Here is a 19,390-nt window from a genome sequence, read left to right as displayed (position 1 = left end):
AGTCACCAATTCAAAAATAAATAATAAAAATATAAACAACAAAACTCTGTGATTTTAAATGTCTTTCTGTAATAAATCAAGACAGTAAAATGATCTTTTGTATTCATATCAGAAGCACACATTCCTCATTGAACAGAAATTTCTTGAATGTCTACTATGCGGCCAACAATAGGTCAAGTGTGGAGGATGCAAAGACAAATAAGCTAGGGTGTTACCTATTTCTTTAAGTATGTGGAAAATAGAGTATTCAGTTTAACAACTGCTATTTTTAATTTTCCCATCTATAATCAGCTGAAAAAAATAATGCAGAAACACCTAGGGTGGAAAAAATACCAAAAGTTCAACAATTGTTGCAATTTAAATATTAACATGCTTAGAGAATAAAGGCAAAGTGTGAAAAGGGCCAAGATTCCTTCCCTCAGTGAGCTCACAGCATAGTCGAATGTACAAATATGTACCCCCTAAATTAAGACACAACACAACTGAGTAATGCTAAAAGTACTTGGATGCAAAGGAAAGAGAGTAATGAATTCTAACTCAGGGAGGCTGAGAACACTTGGCTGGGTCTTGAAGAATGAGTAGATCAGGCAAAAGAGATAAAAGATCATCCTGTGCAAAAGCAAAGATTCAGGAAGAGACTCAGAGGGTTTGGGGCAAGTTAAATTTACAGGTATGTTTGGAATCTAGAGTCTGGACGGGTGCAGAAGAAAAGCCAACAGTAAACTGTGGCTTAAATTATTTTAAAGGGTGATCATATATCCACTCAAAGGCTCAAGAAAGCAGCACACTAGCATCAGGAGGCATTTACCCCCTAATAGCATTCCTTCCTCCTCCCTCTTCACCAGCTGCTGAAGAGAAAAATCCAGCTATTAGTGCTGATGAATAAGATTCACTCACACCTGAACAAATAGTAAGCTGAGTACCTACACATTCGATTTAGGGTGATCCTCAGTACATATCACTCATGATTTAAAGGAACAGAACTCTCAGACATAGTGCCCTGTCCCTACCCCCATTCAGAATCCAAGTATTGTTCTCTATGGGCAAACCAAGAGGGAAGGTAAAAAGCTATTAGAAATTTTTGGCCACAGTGCGTAGTCCTGTCAGAGCAGATGCAAGAACTTCCTTCTCTTAATGCAAATCAATTACCTATTTCAAGTTTTAAAGTTTTAGTCAAACAATTAGGATTGAGGAAACTGTAGCATACATTCAATTTGCCTGTAGGCTACTTTCTGCTGTATGATCAAACAAGGAACAGGACCAGCAATCCCTAACAATGGCTGGATTTTTGCTGCCAGAACATTTAATCATACATTATTAGAGGAATCTCTGCTTTTGCAGACAGAACAACTGAGGCACTAGCTTGCATTTATGTAATGCCTCTCTCTCTGGCGACTTAAGATGCTTCACCAGTTTTATCTTCTTTAGTCCTCATTCAATCCCCATAAAAGTCATAGCTGGGAATAATACTACATTTTACCAAAGGCAAAACTCAAGTACCAGAAAAGAAAAAGTCTGACGAATATAGGCCTAGAACCCAGCCACTAACCAGACACTGACAATACTTCTACATTATTCTAACAGGAACCGTGAGACTGACAAAGCAGAGTGGGGTAAGAGGCCCTCAGGCAGGGATAGGAATGGAGTGTGACAGCAGAGTAGGGCCACATACAGGAGGCATCAAAAGCCTCTTAGTTCTTACAGATCCCAGAACTTCCAGGCAATTGAGATTCCCCACCAGGGATTGTGGCAGGTCTAGCAATAAGCCGCACTAACTGACAGTGATGACAAAAAAGGGCTCCATGCTCAGAAATGTTGGAGAAGCACTAGGTTAAATAGAACTAGCTCCTTTTCTGCAGGATTCCTCAGGACCTTTAACTACTAATGTACACTGGCAACTCAACAAGCAACAAAGATTACACAGCATTTCCAAAACTTATTTCACAGCCGGACTACCGCCCCCTCACAGTCCAGAAGAATATACTAACATCTACACCAGTGCCTGACAGAACGGTAAAGTTCAATGACAGAATTTAAACCCAGACAGATACATCATTAGGAGGTGAGATTATCGGCAGTGACTTAAACCCCACATTACCAATTAACCTTTATGTAAGAGAAACAAGGACGAACTCATTACCTTTTGGTGGTCGTCTCTGTAGCACTCCTGCTGTACCATTTCTAAAAGGTTTAGAGCCAACTGCTGCCTAGAGGGTCCTTCTTCGTCTGGGGATATACAGTCTTTCAAGGCAGTAGAAGATAATATCTGCAGAACTGGCATCACTAGCAGCAAGGAGGACTTTGGGATTTTCTGACCCTCAGCAGAAGAGAGAAGCTTCAGAGCTAGTTATCAAAACAACAATTTACAGTTTTAAAATTAATACTACTGTCAGGGCTTCCCTGGTGGTGCAGTGGTTGAGAGTCCGCCTGCCAATGCAGGGGACACCGGTTCGTGCTCCGGTCCAGGAGGATCCCACATGCCGCGGAGCGTTTGGGCCCATGAGCCATGGCGGCTGAGCCTGCGCATCAGGAGCCTGTGCTCCGCAACGGGAGAGGCCACAACAGTGAGAGGCCCGCGTACCGCAAAAAAAAAAAAAAAAAAATTAATACTACAGTCAAATAAAATGCTATTTTGTTTAAGAGTAATATGCAAAAAGTTTTCTTGCCCCTTTACAACTGGGTCAGACACATAACTAAGATGATAAACCTTATCCTTTTAGAAATAAAAAGAATGAAACAATTAACTCTTAGCTAAAATAAGCTGTTAATGTATATAATTGAAAACTTGATGATACTTTTAGAGATAATGCATATCATATGTCAAAAAGTCAAATCAGCTCTTTTTTAGGTCAATGTGAATTCCTTTAAAATTCAACTTTTGCCTTTATGTCCTGTCAGATCCTCTGCCCTCCACAGAACCAAGAGACCGCAGAGCTCCTGATCTATGGATAACAAGATCAACATGTGTGCTTCTCTTACAAACCCAGCTGAGAATTGTATCAAGAGATGCAGAAGTAAACAAGGTGAAGCAGGGCTGTCCTTCAGCTGTAACTGCTAAGAAGCAAATCAGCAAAGTCTCAAAGTCCATAACCAGCTTAACAATCCAACGCATTTTTATAGTATTGTTTTTAACATGGAAACACAACTTACACATCAGAAACATACACACATGTACAATCACTTACTTACATGTATAGTCTCCCCTAGACTACAAGCAGAATGAATTAAAGAATAAATATACTTTCTTTTCAGTTACTGAATGAACGCTGATTTACTGAAAGATGTTATTTGTAGGCTGCAGAGCAAGATTATTAAAGTAATCAACTAACTTCCCCACTACACTAAAAAAATTCAAATTCAAAAAATTTTTTAAAAAATTAAAATTTTTTTGATTTTTATTTTTTGCCGGTGCCATGCAGCATACGGGATCTTAGTTCCCTGACCAGGGGTGGAAACCGCACTCCCTGCAGTAGAAGCATGAAGTCTTAACCACTGGACCACCAGGGAAGTCCAATATTATATTTTAAATCACTTGGAAGTCAAACCTGAACATGGCATGAAATACAAACCCCTGCTGCTCTGACACAACTAATTTACATTTTTTGCCTAAATGTTAGTCTTAATCCATAATTGTCAGTTATTATGAAAATCCATTATCTTTAACAAAACATGAAATTCATATAATACAAACATTTCTATATTCTTTACTATGGATCTTCCAGGCATTTTTATAAATTGCTATTTACAATCAAGGCCAGTGTTAATAATTAAGAAGCATAACATTGTATCAGTGCTGTGCATTTTTAAAATTTGAAATAACAAATATTCTCTTGGCTATTGTATTTCTTTGAACACTCTTTCCCAATCTACTAAACAATAGTTTTTCATTACTTTTCAACATGACATACTGGCTCAATAGTTTTCAATATGGTTTATTCAATCTATCTAAAGTAACTTCAAATCAGAGACACTGGTTTACAAAAGAAAAAGTCTTCTATCCAACAAATAATAAAAGTATTGGAGTGTTTGAACCTGTATCAGCCTATCATACATGAGCCACAATAAAGGACTATAGCTTCAGAATTAGGAATGTGGTTTCTCTGTGGCTTTGAATTTTTTTTTTTTTTTTTTTTTGGTCAAAAAACAAAATCCATTTAAATGAAATATCCAGAAGAGACATATTTAGAGACAGAAAGCACATTAGTGTTTTGGGGGGCTGAGGGTGGGAATGAGGATTAACTGTAAATGGGCACAAGAAATTTGGAGGGGGGGTTGATGCAAATGTTCTAAAACTAGACTGTGGTGCTGGTTGCACAACTCTAAATTTACTTTAAAAAGCACGTTATTGTACACTTAAAAATGGTGAACTATGGGCTTCCCTGGTGGCGCAGTGGTTGCGAGTCCGTCTGCCGATGCAGGGGACACGGGTTCGTGCCCCGGTCCGGGAGGATCCCACATGCCGCGGAGCGGCTGGGCCCGTGAGCCATGGTCGCTGAGCCTGCGCGTCCGGAGCCTGTGCTCCGCAATGGGAGAAGCCACCACGGTGGGGCCCACGTACCGCAAAAATAATAATAACAAAACTAAGGCTGTCAGAAGTAACTGGACTGGAAAATTATACCTATAGGAGAATGTCATGCGTACTGCTGTAAGGGAAAAAAAGGCAAAAGCAGTTCAGAAAGGGCCTAGGGAGGAGAGTACAAAGAGCATAGGGCCAATAAGCAAAAGCAGGGTAGGAATCAAAGCCCTTAAAACAGCCAAGGGTCCCCTCCATGTGCTAAAGCCATTTCCAAGACAGACTGTACATGAAAGAGCAATTCACCCTCAAAATCATGATGAATTAAAATGCCCAGAAGAATGAGCTACACAATCGGTATCTACCTCAAGCACCTTTTAAAAATGAAAGTGGCAGTGTTTCAATATATCATGGCATCATAACATATACATCATAATTTAGACAAGATCCTACATTACTACATGGATTATGGTGGCCCAACTAAAGCAAGGCAACATTAATGTAAAAGCCGCATTTGAAAAGTGTGACTTGTTTGCCAATCTGCCAGACCTGGCACCTTGATTCTTTACCACATTATTCGTAAACAGAACATCTTTTGCCTCCCTTCAGCCCCATTCCTCTCTTTTCTTTAAGTCAATACTGGAGAGTCAGAAGAATGTTATCTTTCATTTGTTCTAGGCAGGTTAAGAGAATAATCATACATTAAGTCTCGTTCAATGTGGCACCAGTTTTGAATAGTACATGTATATAGAGTTTTAAAAACAAACGCAAATGCTAAACACTTATTTTCCTTCAAGGGTTTTATGCTATTGATTCTGTTCGCTATACAAGTGTGAATAAGCTGGCATGCCCTTCAAAATATTTACCAATGTCACTGTTATATGATTTAGATCATAATCTCCTAACGAACAGCTGAGATACTTGGTAAATTATGGTATATGGAACCTTGCACAAAACACCTTTTTGGATAAGAAAAAGAAAGTTCTATTTGATAATGACTAAACAGAAAAATTCCAGAATGGACACTCAAAGTATACAGGACTTTTTTTCTACAGCACAGCAAGAAATGTAGTTCAAGTGACTCCTGCCAATACTTGTGTTATACTTACGTTTTACTCTTGTGAGTGTATTTTTATTTACCTAGACTTAAGATTGGCTTCTGCTGACTTGCCGGAGACTGTAGTAGTAGTAAAGCTATTCCAATTATGACTGGTTCAACAGGAAAATCCTAAAAAAAAGTAAAGAGTTGAAGAAGTTTCCAGAGCCAAGGCTTTATAACATGTATCCAGGAAGAGTAAATTTAACATGAAATATTATAAACCTATCGTACAAAATTATTTACAGTAAGCCTGCTGTGTTAAAGGAAGAACTGTTGAAGGCCACAGCAGTCACATATAAATTCAAAATGTTATATCTGGCCAAAAAGCAATAAACTATAAACCAAATTAATTCAGAGGAAAAACTTGTAGTCTTCAAAACAGTCAATCTTTGCAAACCACTGAACACTACCTGAAATACTTAAGAGTATTTCATTTCTGGAAAGTAGCTCAATTGTCCGCTTACCTAATACAGACATGATTCATCTATACAACTTACATAATAAATTATACTTAACAAATTTTAATAAATCTTGTTATTATAATAAAAGAAACAGTACCAGAGAAGCAGAGATTATTTTTAAATTACAGTAATTTATTAAGTATATTTAAATATAGCAAAGCAATAACGATAGAAACTTAAAGTCATTAATTTTACCAAGTAAAATGAAATGAAAAAGAAAAAAGGGATATGTACATTAAGTTCTTATAAATAAAATGCAAGTGGCATAAGATAGTACTTGAAGTTTCTAAATAAAGAAAATTATAATATATTACGGAACTAAAGAAGAAAGGCCCAGCACACTTTGCTAAAATTATTTCATTCTGAAATTTACAGAAGTGCCTGCAGAGCAGAAATACCTATGAATCATGAGGACAGGCAAAAAATTAAAATTAAAAAAAACACAAAAATTAAAAAAAGAAAATGTGAGGTAGACTCGTGTTAAACACTAGAGAGAAAACAACTTAGTCTGACACACAGAAGTTACAATTTTGGAAATGCTATCAACTCTGGGACAAATTAATAAATGCATATCTACATCTTAGTTATACCGTCTGAAAGTGAAATTAAACTGCAAAATCTTCTAACGTGCTCGTTTATGGACTTTTAACAACTAGCAAAAGAAGAAAATGTATGGATTTTTTTAATGGAATATATTCCAATTTGTGTCTTGGGGCCTATATGTGTTCACTGTTTTGAAATATAGTTGAGAATAATGAAGCAATAGTTATCTATTTGAGGACAACAAATGCATTTTGAAACCAATATATTTCCAGTATACACCATCACACCATTCTTTCCCATTTTGCTCAATTGCATTTAAATTCTGCATGTTCATTTAAAAAAAAAAAACCAACCAAATAAGCAAAACTCAGCAAGGTCATTTACATTTCAAATTTACTAGCTACCAAGAGGATCAGAGACAAATCAAAGTATTACTTGTACTAACGCTATCACTGGAAAGCCTTTTTCACACAGGCTATCACTGGAAGGGCCACAAAGTAGCTTCTCAGGGTTCTGAAATGCACTAGAAGCATTTTAAAGGAATGCAACTTAAAGGTATGAAGGCATAAATGAAAATGACATCCTCCAGGAAGAGTGAGACTGGCCTGTTCAGAACAGAGGGTGAAAGGAAAAGAACTAAGGATCAAGACACCAAAAATAAGGAAAAGTAATGGTAAATGATTAAACTAGATGATCTTAAATTGCTTACAATTCTGAGAGGTTACAAGTTTTTTGTGTGATTGACTGATTTTTAATGAACACCTGAGAATGGTATCATTTAATGAGCTCTTTTAATAAAAGCCTGTGTTGGACATCTCGTGTGCTACTTCAAATACTACAGCTATTGCCGTAGTGACTCTTGCTTCCTGTCCCAGGCCACTGAGAGATCCAGAAGTACAAGGAAGTTAAAGCCCGATAGGCTTGACAAATTGGCAATAGAAGCCCAGGGACAAATGCTTCCCCCTTTATTCTGGATCCTTCTGGCAGGTTCTGAGACATATTCCATAATACTTCTCAGCATATTCTGTGATATAGAGCAACTGATTGCTTATAGCAGTGGCCAACTTGATAATACTTGCATTGTCTCTCTCATATTTCACTCTTCGTGTCTCTCTCCCACCTGCTTCCTGAGACCACCCCTGCAAATGAACTCCTATTGCATAAGCCTTTGCATTTGTGGAAACCCAGGTTCTGCTTTTGCCTTTAGGGAAACTTAGGGTCTGCTTCTGGGGGAACCAAGGCTAACTTAGAGCCTATCTGAAGAAGTAAAGAAATGCCTTTATACTGGACCACAGATGTCACAGGAGTCTAAATGACAGCAAGCCCTTGGAGTCCACACTACATCAGAGGTGCATCAGAGGTATGTGAAGCAGACACAACAAAGATGGCAGCCCAGCTCACACAATCGCATGTCATGGCTTTTCTACCTACACTGTCCTCTGCTCAGAGTTGACCGATCCAAGCTGGGCCAATCAGATCATTTTTCCTAGGAATCTGACAACATAAACTGAGATACACAGTGAAGGAAGGTGGGTGGGATTGAATCATCTGATAGCAATGTGTTAGGGAACAGGGGTCCCCAGCCTTACTAAAGCTGGGATGTATAGCACTCTTCACTTTGAGAGCTACCTAGTCTCCTTACAATCAGTATCATTTTCTGTTAAGAGTACATATTTTTCGGGACTTCCCTGGTGGCACAGTGGTTAAGAATCCACCTGCCAGTGCAAGGGACACGGGTTCCATCCCTGGTCCAGGAAGATCCCACATGCTGTGGAGCAACTAAGCCTGTGCGCCACAACTACTGAGCCCGCGTGCCACGACTACTGAAGCCCGCACGCCTAGAGCCCATGCTCTGCAACAAGAGAAGCCACTGCAATGAGAAGCCCGTGCACTGCAACGAAGTGTAGCCCCTGCTCACTGCAACTAGAGAAAACCCACATGCAGCAACAAAGACCTAATGTAGCCAAAAAATAAAAAGTAAATAAATTTATAGAAAAAAATAGTACATATATTTTGCTTGAAATGGAAAGCACCTTAAGTTATCCTTTAAATAAGCTAAAAATAGTTCAACTAAGACCAAATACACTGAAACTAAAGTAGCCTAAGAAATACATCCATTTTCAGTGTACAATGAAATAAATCCAATATAAAAGTAGAAAAAGAACAAAGGGGAAAAGAAAAGTTAATGTAATATTTGAATTGAATATCTAGCTGATAAACTCAGTGATATAGGAATACAGGTATAGCCTCTAAATAAGATTGATTTATTCTACTTCATTTTGTTTCAAATTAAAGGGTATATAGACCGAAAGGATATATGTTTGCAAATTAATTTTCCTAGGCTTTCTTTTACACCTCAGAAACACTGGGACAGAGTTAGGCGACAGGAAATTTCATAACACAAGTATTTTAACAGTTCTACATATTTTTTACTTACTTCTAAAATTGTTAAAATATTGGGCAGAAGGAAGACACAATATAAATACGAACTTCTCCCACAGATACCATTTCATTGCTCAAAATAAAAGTATTCTGTAATTCTACATTAAAATCAATAATATTTTTGAGACTTCCCTGGTGGTGCAGTGGTTAAGAATCCGCCTGCCAATGCAGGGGGCATGGGTTCAATCCCTGGTCCAGGAAGATCTCACATGCTGCAGAGGAACTAAGCTCATGCGCCACAACTACTGAGCCTGAGCTCTAGAGCCGGCGCACCGCAACTATTGAAGTCCACGCGCCTAGAGCCTGTGCTCCCCAGCAAGAGAAGCCACCGCAATGAGAAGGCCTCACACCGCAACGAAGAGCAGCCCCTGCTCACCGCAACTAGAGAAAGCCTTCACACAGCGACAAAGACCCAACACAGCCAAAAATAAAAATAAATAATATTTTTAAAGTTGGACTCAAGAGCCAACTTAAAAAGATTCCTACTGGCCAAAAACAGGACAATTTGAATTTTAATGCGGACATTATCTGTAAGAAATTGAATTGCATCAAATATGTTTAAATCTATAAGTTCACAATACTTTTAGAAATTAGTAAGTAAAGGGAAAGAGTCAAGCATTTATCCTAACTTTTCTATATAAACTCTACCACTGGATAACCAAATAGTAGATAGAAACAAATACTTTTTTAATAGAAGTATTCCAGCTAATAAATGAAGAAGAATAGATAGAATTAGAACATCATTTCTTTAACGCCTAATGAATTAATGGAGCTACGCACTGAGCATCAACAGCAACCAACATCATAAAAAGAAGAGCAACATATATTATGTGCTTCTTGATGAAAGAACACACCATTCCCTGTGGTCTTAGAAATGAAAAACAAAACAGAACAAAAACCTGAATCTGATCAAGCCTCTATAGCCAACTACCTATTAACTGGGAAACATGTCCAAGTGAGCCACAAGGTTCAATCAGCAGATTTCAAGATGTACAAAACTCCATAGCTCACATAAGCCAGGTTTTTCCATATGTAAACAAACTGCCAGTAAGAAAAGAGGTAGGGAAAGGAATGGAAGGAGACCATCTTTAGTGTAAAAGATACCTAAAAGATAGATCACACATGCACACACCAAAACTGTATTATGATATGAACAGATACACACATAGGCAGTAAAACTATAGAGAAACGTAAAGAAGCCACTACTATAGAAGTCAGGATAGTCAGGGGAGAAAGGAGGTTGTGATTAGGACCGGGCTCCTGGAAAACTTCTGGGGTGGCCAGAAAAGTTCTGTTTCTTGCTCTGTTTGATGCTTACAAGGATGTTTGCCGTACGTGCGAAAAAAAAAAAAAAAATTATGAAAATTATTTGAGGGTACTAGTTTAAAATGCAGATGCTTGGGCCCCACACAGCCCTGCTAATTCAATACTTCTAGGGGTAGGCCCTAGGCATTTGCTTTTTTTTTTTAGAATCAATTTTATTTATTTATTTAGGTTTTGTTGGGTCTTCATTGCTGCGTACAGACTTTCTAGTTGCAGCAAGCAGGGCCTACTCTTCGTTGCAGTGAGCAGACTTCTCATTGCAGTGGTTTCTCTTGTTGCAGAGCACGGGCTCTAGCCGCGCGGGCCTCAGTAGTTATGGTGCACGGGCTTAATTACTCCGCGGCATGTGGGATCTTCCCGGACCAGGACTCAAACCAGTGTTCCCTGCATTGGCAGGAGGATTCTAAACCACTGCGCCACCAGGGAAGTCCTGCATTTTTAATGAAATCTGCCTAGTGATTTTTATGCACTCTAGTCTGAACAATTTGACTGGAATATAAACGTCACAGATCTCGTCTGTTTCACCTAACTGCTATAGCAAAGTGTTTGCCGTAAAAAACTGTCTACTACTCACATAAATCCACACAAACACAAAGGAACATTATGGGATTTACCTGTTAAGTACATTACATTTACAGTTAAGACAGGCAATTCCAAGTAATTTAACTAATATTTTCTATATATTATTTATCTATAAATATTATATATCCATATTTTCTATATATTTTTGTATTATTAGTATAATAATATATATCAATATATTATCTATTAGAGCTATATCTAATAGGTATAACTATATATAATTGATATAAATAAACATCTGAATAGGAATGACATTATTATTTTATTATATTAATTATATAATTTATAACATATGTATTACCATATATTACATGTTACTATATATTACTATTATATCTAATAGATAATATGTATATTATATTTTTAATATTACTATATATATTACTATTATACTAGATAATATATATAATATTAATATAACACAAATATATCATTATATAATATTATATATAAAGTCCCAACATCCATGAAACCATGCTAGTCACAAAACTGACAAAAGATTACTTGAGCCTTCCTCGGCTCCCACCTCCTACCAAAATCTACACTCACTTTCTCTGTTTCCTCGGTTACCATTCACTCCCTTATTCCAATTTGGTTCCTATCACCATCACTCTGCTGAAACTGCTTCCTTTAACATGAACAATAAATTTCTACTTGCTGGATCCTAAGGGGACTTTCTATCCCATACTTAAATCCTCTCCCCAGGACACTGTTGACCATTCCCCTTTTTGAGATATTCCTTCCCTTGATTTTCATGTCTGAGACAGATGACATGGGACGGAGTATCTCAAAAGGGGGAATGGTCATCTGTCTCTTCTGCTTGTTATACAATCCTTCTAGCTGTACTTTCTCAGACTTCTCTTTATCAGTACACTCCAAATATTTACAGCCCCTGGAATTCTATCCCAAGCCCTGTCATGAAGTCCATGGTTAAAATTTCCACCCCAAAGTAGAAATCTATTTACAAGTCTATACCTTTAGCCTAGGCTTCTATCCTGAATTCTAAAACCATATATCCATCTATGACCCATGCATACCTCAAACCAAGCATATCTAAAACTAAATTTATCATCTTCCCTTCAGCATCGGCTACCATTTCTCAAGTGAACGGCACCATCCAGTTGCCCAAAATAGAAAGCTGAGACTCTACCGAGGACCTTCTCCTTGACCATGTTATCAACCACAAAGCCCTAATGATTTAATGTCCTATATTTCTCTTTTCCTGCTCTAATTTCCCTAATTAGCCCCTGCCATGGACTGAGATCTCCCCCTTACCAAAATACATACGTTGAAGCCCTAAGTGCCAACTGACTATATTTGGGGTAAGGAAGTAATTAGTTAAATGAGATCATAAGGGTGGGGCCTTAAAACAAAAGGATTAGTGTTCTTATAAGAAGAAACAATAGAGACCTCATCCTTGCTCTCTCTCTGCTTTGTGACGACACAGTGAGAGAGCAGCCTTCTTCAAGCCAGGAAGAGCGAGAGCCCTTACTAGGAATCAAATTGGCCAGCACCCTCATCTTGGACTTCCTAGTCTTCAGAACTGTGAGAAATAAATTTCTGTTGTTTAAGCCACTCAGTCTGTGATATTTTGTTAAGGCAGCCCTAGCAATCTAAGACATCCCTCCTCACTTCCTGCCCTATTAGTGTCGCTCTGCTCTAAACCCTCCTCCACACTCCCGCCAGAATGATCTTCCACACACAAAAATATGAGGGCACCTCTTTGCTGAAAGGTCTTCCATAGCATGCCACTGCCTAGAAGATAAGATGTAAGCTCATTTGTGTGGTATGGAAGACCCTTCACGGTAGGCCCAGCCTTATCTCTTACACCTTAATCCTTTGGCAACACTCAACACTTTTTTTCTGAACAAGCCATGCCTGCCTGCTCGCTCATGTTTCTGTGCTGGGGCACATGCTGTTCCAGCAGCTGGAATGCCTTCTCAGCCTCTGGTTTGTACCAAGCAAACTCCTACTCAGACTTCCTCAAATCTGAACTCATGCCCTACCTCCCTTAAATTGTGCTCCCATGGTACTTTAAATATACCCCCATACAAGCAATTTACCTTATTGTACTACTATTATTTATTTGCATGTTTGTAAGCCCCTTGAGGTCACAGAATGGCCTCTTCATCTAAGTACAAGTGGCCCTTGAATAACACATGGGTTTGAACTGCACAGGTCCACTCGTACATGGATTTTTGTCGATAGATATGTACTACAGTACTACACAATCAGCGGTTGGTTGAATCAACGGATGCAGAACTCCAGATAGGGAGAGCCGACTGTAAAGTTATATGTGTATTTTCCACTGAGTGGAGGATTGGCGCCCCTAACTCCTAAGTTGTTCAAGGGTCAACTGAATTCTTCTATAGGGTGTGGCATATAAGTGTTCAATACTTGTGTTCTACATGAATAAATGAAAAAAATACCACAGTGGTAGACCCTTAACTGATGCTCCAAAGAGTATTTAATGACTCATTTTTATAATAAATGATAGTAGTACTATTGATGCATTACTAGTATGATCTAATAGTATTAGATCAAAACACCTTTGATATGCAAGAAAGTAAGAGAGCACACCCACCCTGCTACTAAAAGACCTACTTAAGTGATAACTGACATTAAAACTTCTTATAATCCTTACCTCCTTCAGAAGTTCAACACTGTGCTCTAAAAGGTGAATTAAAGATGAGCATTCCCCAGTTATGTTTAAGCTGACTTCACAGACACACAGCAGCTGAAGGGTCATCTGGATAAGCTGAATTTTCCAGAAAACAGGATGACGCAAAAGGCTTAAATATACTTCTTCGATAAACAGCATCACTTCTGTTGTCTGTATCAAATCTCTCATCTGTTTGAGAAACAATCTTGTGATATTAAAATAATACACAAACAAAAGGATAATTTTAGCTTATATAAGAAGCTTTACCAATAAAATTTTTTTCCTCTAAACCTATAAAGACTTAAAAGGGATGAAGAAATTTATGTAACTCAGAGAGAGTTAAACCGTACAACTCTGCTTTCTCCTTTTGTCACTAACCAAAACACAATTTGCTACTGTTTTTGTTACTGCTGGCTGGCACAAATTCTTTTCATTTATTTTTCTAACTACTCTGAGTGCAGATTTTTAAAGACAAATTACATGACAGTACCAACATGTTGAAGGAAATTAATTAAAGTTGGTTCTGAGTTCTCCAAATGGACTCTCCTTTCTATAATTTCAACATAGCTGCCTGGAAGGAAAGGGTTGGCGTGTTATTCTAATGCACTGCTAAGCCCTTCATCTGAACGAAATTTGCTCAGACAACCTTAACTGAGAGCATCATTTCCACACTTGGCAGATGCAGTGAAAGACGACATTCAAATGGTAGTGTCTTCTCAGCTGGCTAATGTATTAGATAGGAAGGACTTGGGTGCTCTTGAAAATCCCAATTCAATTCAAACCCAGCTGTTCTGATCAAAATTCTGGAGTTAGTATTAAGGATATGGTCCTGCTCACAGACACACTGGCATTTCCCAGAGATTACAAACAATGAACCATCTGCTTCAATCAGGAGCCTTGTGTCTGTTAAATTCATCAAGAGGAAAGCCTACAGTTAACCAGCTGTACCTTTCACCAGTCGTTACCACCATAATAACCCAAAATGACTATAAGTTATACACAGAGAGAGAAGTTAATTCCGAACAAACAAGAAGAAAAAAAACTATTAAAAGATCAAGGGGAGGAGACAGCAGAGAATACTTAAGTTATAAGAAATAACTTAGTTCAGTAGCTAAATTATTTCATTCTTTTGCAAATATACAATGGCAAAGGCAAAAGGCCACCAAGAAAGGAATTTAAAACAAAGTAAAGCCCCATGTTTATTTGACAATATATTTCCTTGAGTGCATTTTTTTGTACATACTTGAAATTTTCCGTAATAAAAAAAATTTTTGCAAGACAACCTCAGCAACTTAGCATTAAAGGCTCTCTAATCTTTAACATTACCAAAATTCTTAACAAGAATACTTTGTAAGTAATGGTTTCTCTTTATGTAGAAATAGAACATGTGCAATGAATAATATGTGAGATGACAAAAGTCACAATTAAAAAGAACTACTGGGACCAAAGTCAACAGTGAAGTTCAAGGCAGGTTAAGTCCAAAAAAAGACAATTCCATAAATACAAAATGGAAGAACAATTGGAGTGAGAAGAAAAAGAAACAGGAGTTTCACTGACCATCATCTCATTGACCTATGGGTCAACAGGGTTGACAGCTACTTCTCAGGAAAAAAATTTTTAATTAACATGATGGTATTGAAATGCTCAGTATGGATCAGACCACATCTATACTACTGTATTCAGCTCTAAGAAGAACATTTCATAGTGACACATTCTCAACACCAATAAACTAGAGAATTCCTTGCAAGTAACAGTGAAAAGTCAAAACCATTTCATGTGGAGAAGTAAAGAAACTGATGAAGAAAAGAAAGGAGGGAGGGAGTAAAGGATGAAAGGGAAGAAAAGGAAGGAAGAGAGAAACAACACAAGATAGGATGCAGATGGGCTTTTTAAAAAGCTTATTTTGTTTTGTTCTGAGAAGAAGGGGGACTAATGGGTAATCTTAGGAAAATGCAGGTCAATTAGAAGTACTTGCTAAAAAAATAATAATAAATGGTTGCCCTGCAAAATAGCATGCTTCCTATCACTAAAATATTTAATTAGTTGTGGGATGGTTGTCTCTCAGAGAGGATAAGAAATGCCTATAACCCGTGGGAAAATGGATGACATTGCCACTAAGACCCCTCCCAACTCTCAAATTCTTCATTCCAATAAAGCTGATTTGTTAAGTTATTAAATGTATTTATGTCACTAGTCCCAATTAGTTCCAAATGACAGATCTCTTTTTTCCTCACCTATCTTGACTATATTAACAAGCCACAGATTTCCAGAAATACTGCACAGAGCACACTTACAGAAGTATTTAGGCTTGTCAATATAGGTTGATGACGATGAAGGCAAACACCTACCAAAGAGCACAGAACAGGGTAATGCAAGCATCGTATGGAAAAACTGTACGCTAGTTCAAGACATCCGCCTATACATTGCTTTGTTGCCCACACAAAACAAAAGCTTTGGAAAAGCCACAGGAGAATTCACTTGAATTAACTTTTCTCTCCTTGATTATAGGAAAGCCTATTTATGAGCCGTGAAAGAGTCACTCTAGTGACTCCTTGCTAACACAAACTTAAAACAGGTCATCTGTGACCTCAAGTGATCACCTTGAAAAATAATCACAGATTCCCTCCATCAGCTAAGCAGCATGGTGTTCAGATTCTAGGCAAACAACAAACCTAGATGGTGGGATGGGATAAATGAATCACTACACCCAAATCACAACAAGCTGGCAACTGGAATTTTTTTTTAATCTGTAGTTATAGAGACAGCTCAAATTTACCTCTCCCCTGAATTCCCTAAGCATTTTATCCATACCTCTGTATGGATAAAATACTTCATCCATCTACTTTGAATTATACAAATATATATACTTGTTTTAGCTCTCTTACTAGACTGTGGTCTTCCCAAGAGCAGGATCCATCAGGGTCACCACATACACTGTAAGGGGACTTGTGAAAACTGGAATCTAGCCAGCACTCAGCTGGTCAAGCCCTGTGTCCCTAGGGCTGCATCTGCCCAGAGAGATGCCTTTTTTCCAAACTTCCACAAAAAGGACTTTTTTTTTCCTTATAACCCTCTCAGTCTCCAGCACAAGGAAAAACTCAATGCAAAATTATTTTCCCTGAGAAGTCTTTCTTATAGATTTCATTCCTAGTAATCCTAACATGGACTATGTTGGTTTATATTTCTGTGAATTTAGTTAACATTGTATATATTAAAGTGAAATCTAGATTTGTTTCCTTCATCACCTCCGAAACCCTGCAAGCATTTCTAGAGCTGTTTGCCAGATCACATGGGCTCTATTTTATGTACAAAAATAACAATCACCACTTACTAATGCTGGTGCTATATTAGTGAAGGAGGAGGAAAGGCCTTACCTGCAAACATGGAACCATGTCGCAACACAGTTGTAGCATCTGTTGTTCCAATATTGATGGTTCTTCTTTGTCACAAAGAACCCGGGGGTGAACTAAGACTTTGAGCAGAGCTAGCCGGAGTTTAGCATATTCTTGTAACTGGGATGGTTCACAATACAGATACCATAGAAACGGTGCCATTATTTGGATACATGAAACTTCTGACCTGCAAGTAAGCCATGGAATGCATAAGCCAGTAACTGAGTTAAACAGGGTACCAAGCAAGTAAGTGTCAAACATCAACTTAGAGTTCATGACATATCATAAACTATGATACCATTGAGTGTATCTTTTTTTCATGACTCTTCTATTCCACCATGACCCACCTAAACCCATGCCAAACAGTTCTTTGTACACTGGGGAGAATGACTCAACACCTGGAGCCCACAAGCCTGATGCCCAGGACTAAGACGGCTTCTACTTGCACATTAGAATAGCATCTACATCTCCAGGACCAGTCTTTGGTGAACATCAGAATCATCTGAGAACCTTTTTAGAATTATAGACGTTAGGATCCATTTTTCCAGGAGTATGCATGCATTTTTGGAAAAACTCGACAGGTAAGGTCCTATGTAAAACAAAGACATACAGACATCCCAAGAAGATGATGATAACAGTTAACATTTACTTGTCAACTTGTTAGCACTCAGAGTGTGCAAGTTACTGCACTTTATGCCTTTAAACTCAATCAATCCTCACCACAACCCTATGAAATAAAAATATTATTATCCCATTATGCAGATACAGAAACTGAGGCAGAGAGGGGTAAAGTAATTTGTCAAGTCCCTCCTCTTAAGTTCTTCCCACTCAGAGGAGGAAGACTTTACATATGTTTCGGATCTATTTAGATTACAATACATCCCAATAACTCCAAGTCCAAAGACACTAAAGTGCCAGAATGACCTTTCAGATATAAAAATTCGATCATGTCATTAATCAGCTTGAAAAAACTTATGCTTAAGATAAAGTACTTAGCCCAATTCACAAACCCTTCATAATTTGGCCTCTTTCCAGTCTCATTTCTTGCTTTTCTCCACTCTCCACTGAACTACACTAAACTTCTTTCAGATCTCTAATCAAGCCATCTGGGCTTTCTTCTCACCTGCTGTTCCATCTACCTATAATACTCTCCCCTTTCTCCCTAATTTCTATCATCTTTCAGTTCTCCCTTTAAAATGACTTCCTGAGGGCCTTCCCTGATACCTAGCCTTGGTCAGATCCCCATTATGTGCTTGCACAGGATAATGACTTTATTGTCATTATTTATTTAATATCTCCATCCCCTGACAGACTATAAGCCAATAAGGGCATGAACCACGGATTTCTGTTTAATGCTGTATCCCAAATAACTGTACACACTAGACCCTCAAAGAGATGCTCAATCATTAAATTAATTGATTCATTTACACTAAGTTATAGAGTGGATTTACCATTAGCATGCATCGATTAAGTATCACAATTTTAATATTTTTCATATTGATTATACACAAGTTATTACTAGATAAGATATAAAGATGAACCAGGCATTATCTATCCTTAAGAAGCATATAGTCTAACAGGGACAATCAGCTCTGTTTCTGGACTAGAGAATAGAAAGTGAAAACTGCTAAAAGAAAGGTATAAAGTGCAATACTTATTGGAGGAAATGGCATTTGAGTTATGCCTGACAACATAATTTTATAATACTATACATCCCACAGCAATGTGATTTCAAAACACCATTAACATTAATAAAAATTAAAAAGTTACCAAATTGATAAGATTTAATCTATTCATTTATTTGCTTGACAAAATTTCTGAGTTCCTACAGTATACCATTCACTCTTCTATGTGCTAGAAACCAAGCAAGAAACAAAAACAGATGAAATCCATGCTCTGATGAAATCCATGCTCACAATCTGGAGGGATTTTTTTTTTCATGAGCACAAACACACAATCCATAAAAAACAAAAAGAATTATGAGTTCATAATTATGAAACATATGGCTTTATCACACTACCCGCTTTAGGAAACTAAAAGAAGTTTCATAGATTAAGCAAGTAGACAATGTATGTATGGGTTAGAATATGGAGCCGAAAAGAGATTTAAGAAACATTGTTCCTCCATCTCTCGCTAATAATGTACTCCCCAAAGAATAAATACTAGCCAGGTGTCAAAAACATCCATGAATAGCTTATCAGTTTTCTCCTACTTTGAAATGCTGAAGGTGAAATGCAAGGTTCATACAAAGAAATATATTTCCAAGTTGCTGTTAATATTTGACATCAGGAGCATAATGTTGAGCTTTCCTAGAACAATATACTTTTTAAAAATCTCTGTGGCTTAATCTGTCCTGATTTTAGATTTTGCATT

At 37.7% G+C, this 19,390-nt stretch overlaps 1 protein-coding gene across 4 annotated transcripts in view; it reads right to left on the bottom strand.

The window, feature by feature from the left end:
* The window catches only part of FOCAD (focadhesin), a 310,232-nt gene that overhangs the window by 209,943 nt on the left and 80,899 nt on the right, over positions 1 to 19,390 (bottom strand). For all 4 annotated transcript variants that reach the window (XM_082843135.1, XM_082843136.1, XM_082843137.1 and 1 more), the window contains 4 exons: positions 17,000 to 17,204; positions 13,608 to 13,814; positions 5,654 to 5,741; positions 2,141 to 2,343 (listed from right to left, as the gene is read on the bottom strand). In XM_082843135.1, the coding sequence (XP_082699261.1) occupies positions 2,141 to 2,343; positions 5,654 to 5,741; positions 13,608 to 13,814; positions 17,000 to 17,204 (703 nt within the window). The remainder of the gene's footprint in view (positions 1 to 2,140; positions 2,344 to 5,653; positions 5,742 to 13,607; positions 13,815 to 16,999; positions 17,205 to 19,390) is intronic.

The sequence above is a fragment of the Leucopleurus acutus genome (genome assembly GCF_964270905.1).
Source record: "Leucopleurus acutus genome assembly, chromosome: 7".
NCBI lineage: Eukaryota > Metazoa > Chordata > Mammalia > Artiodactyla > Delphinidae > Leucopleurus > Leucopleurus acutus.
Note: the sequence above shows the minus strand (reverse complement) of the source record. Positions and strands in the feature narration are given on the sequence as shown.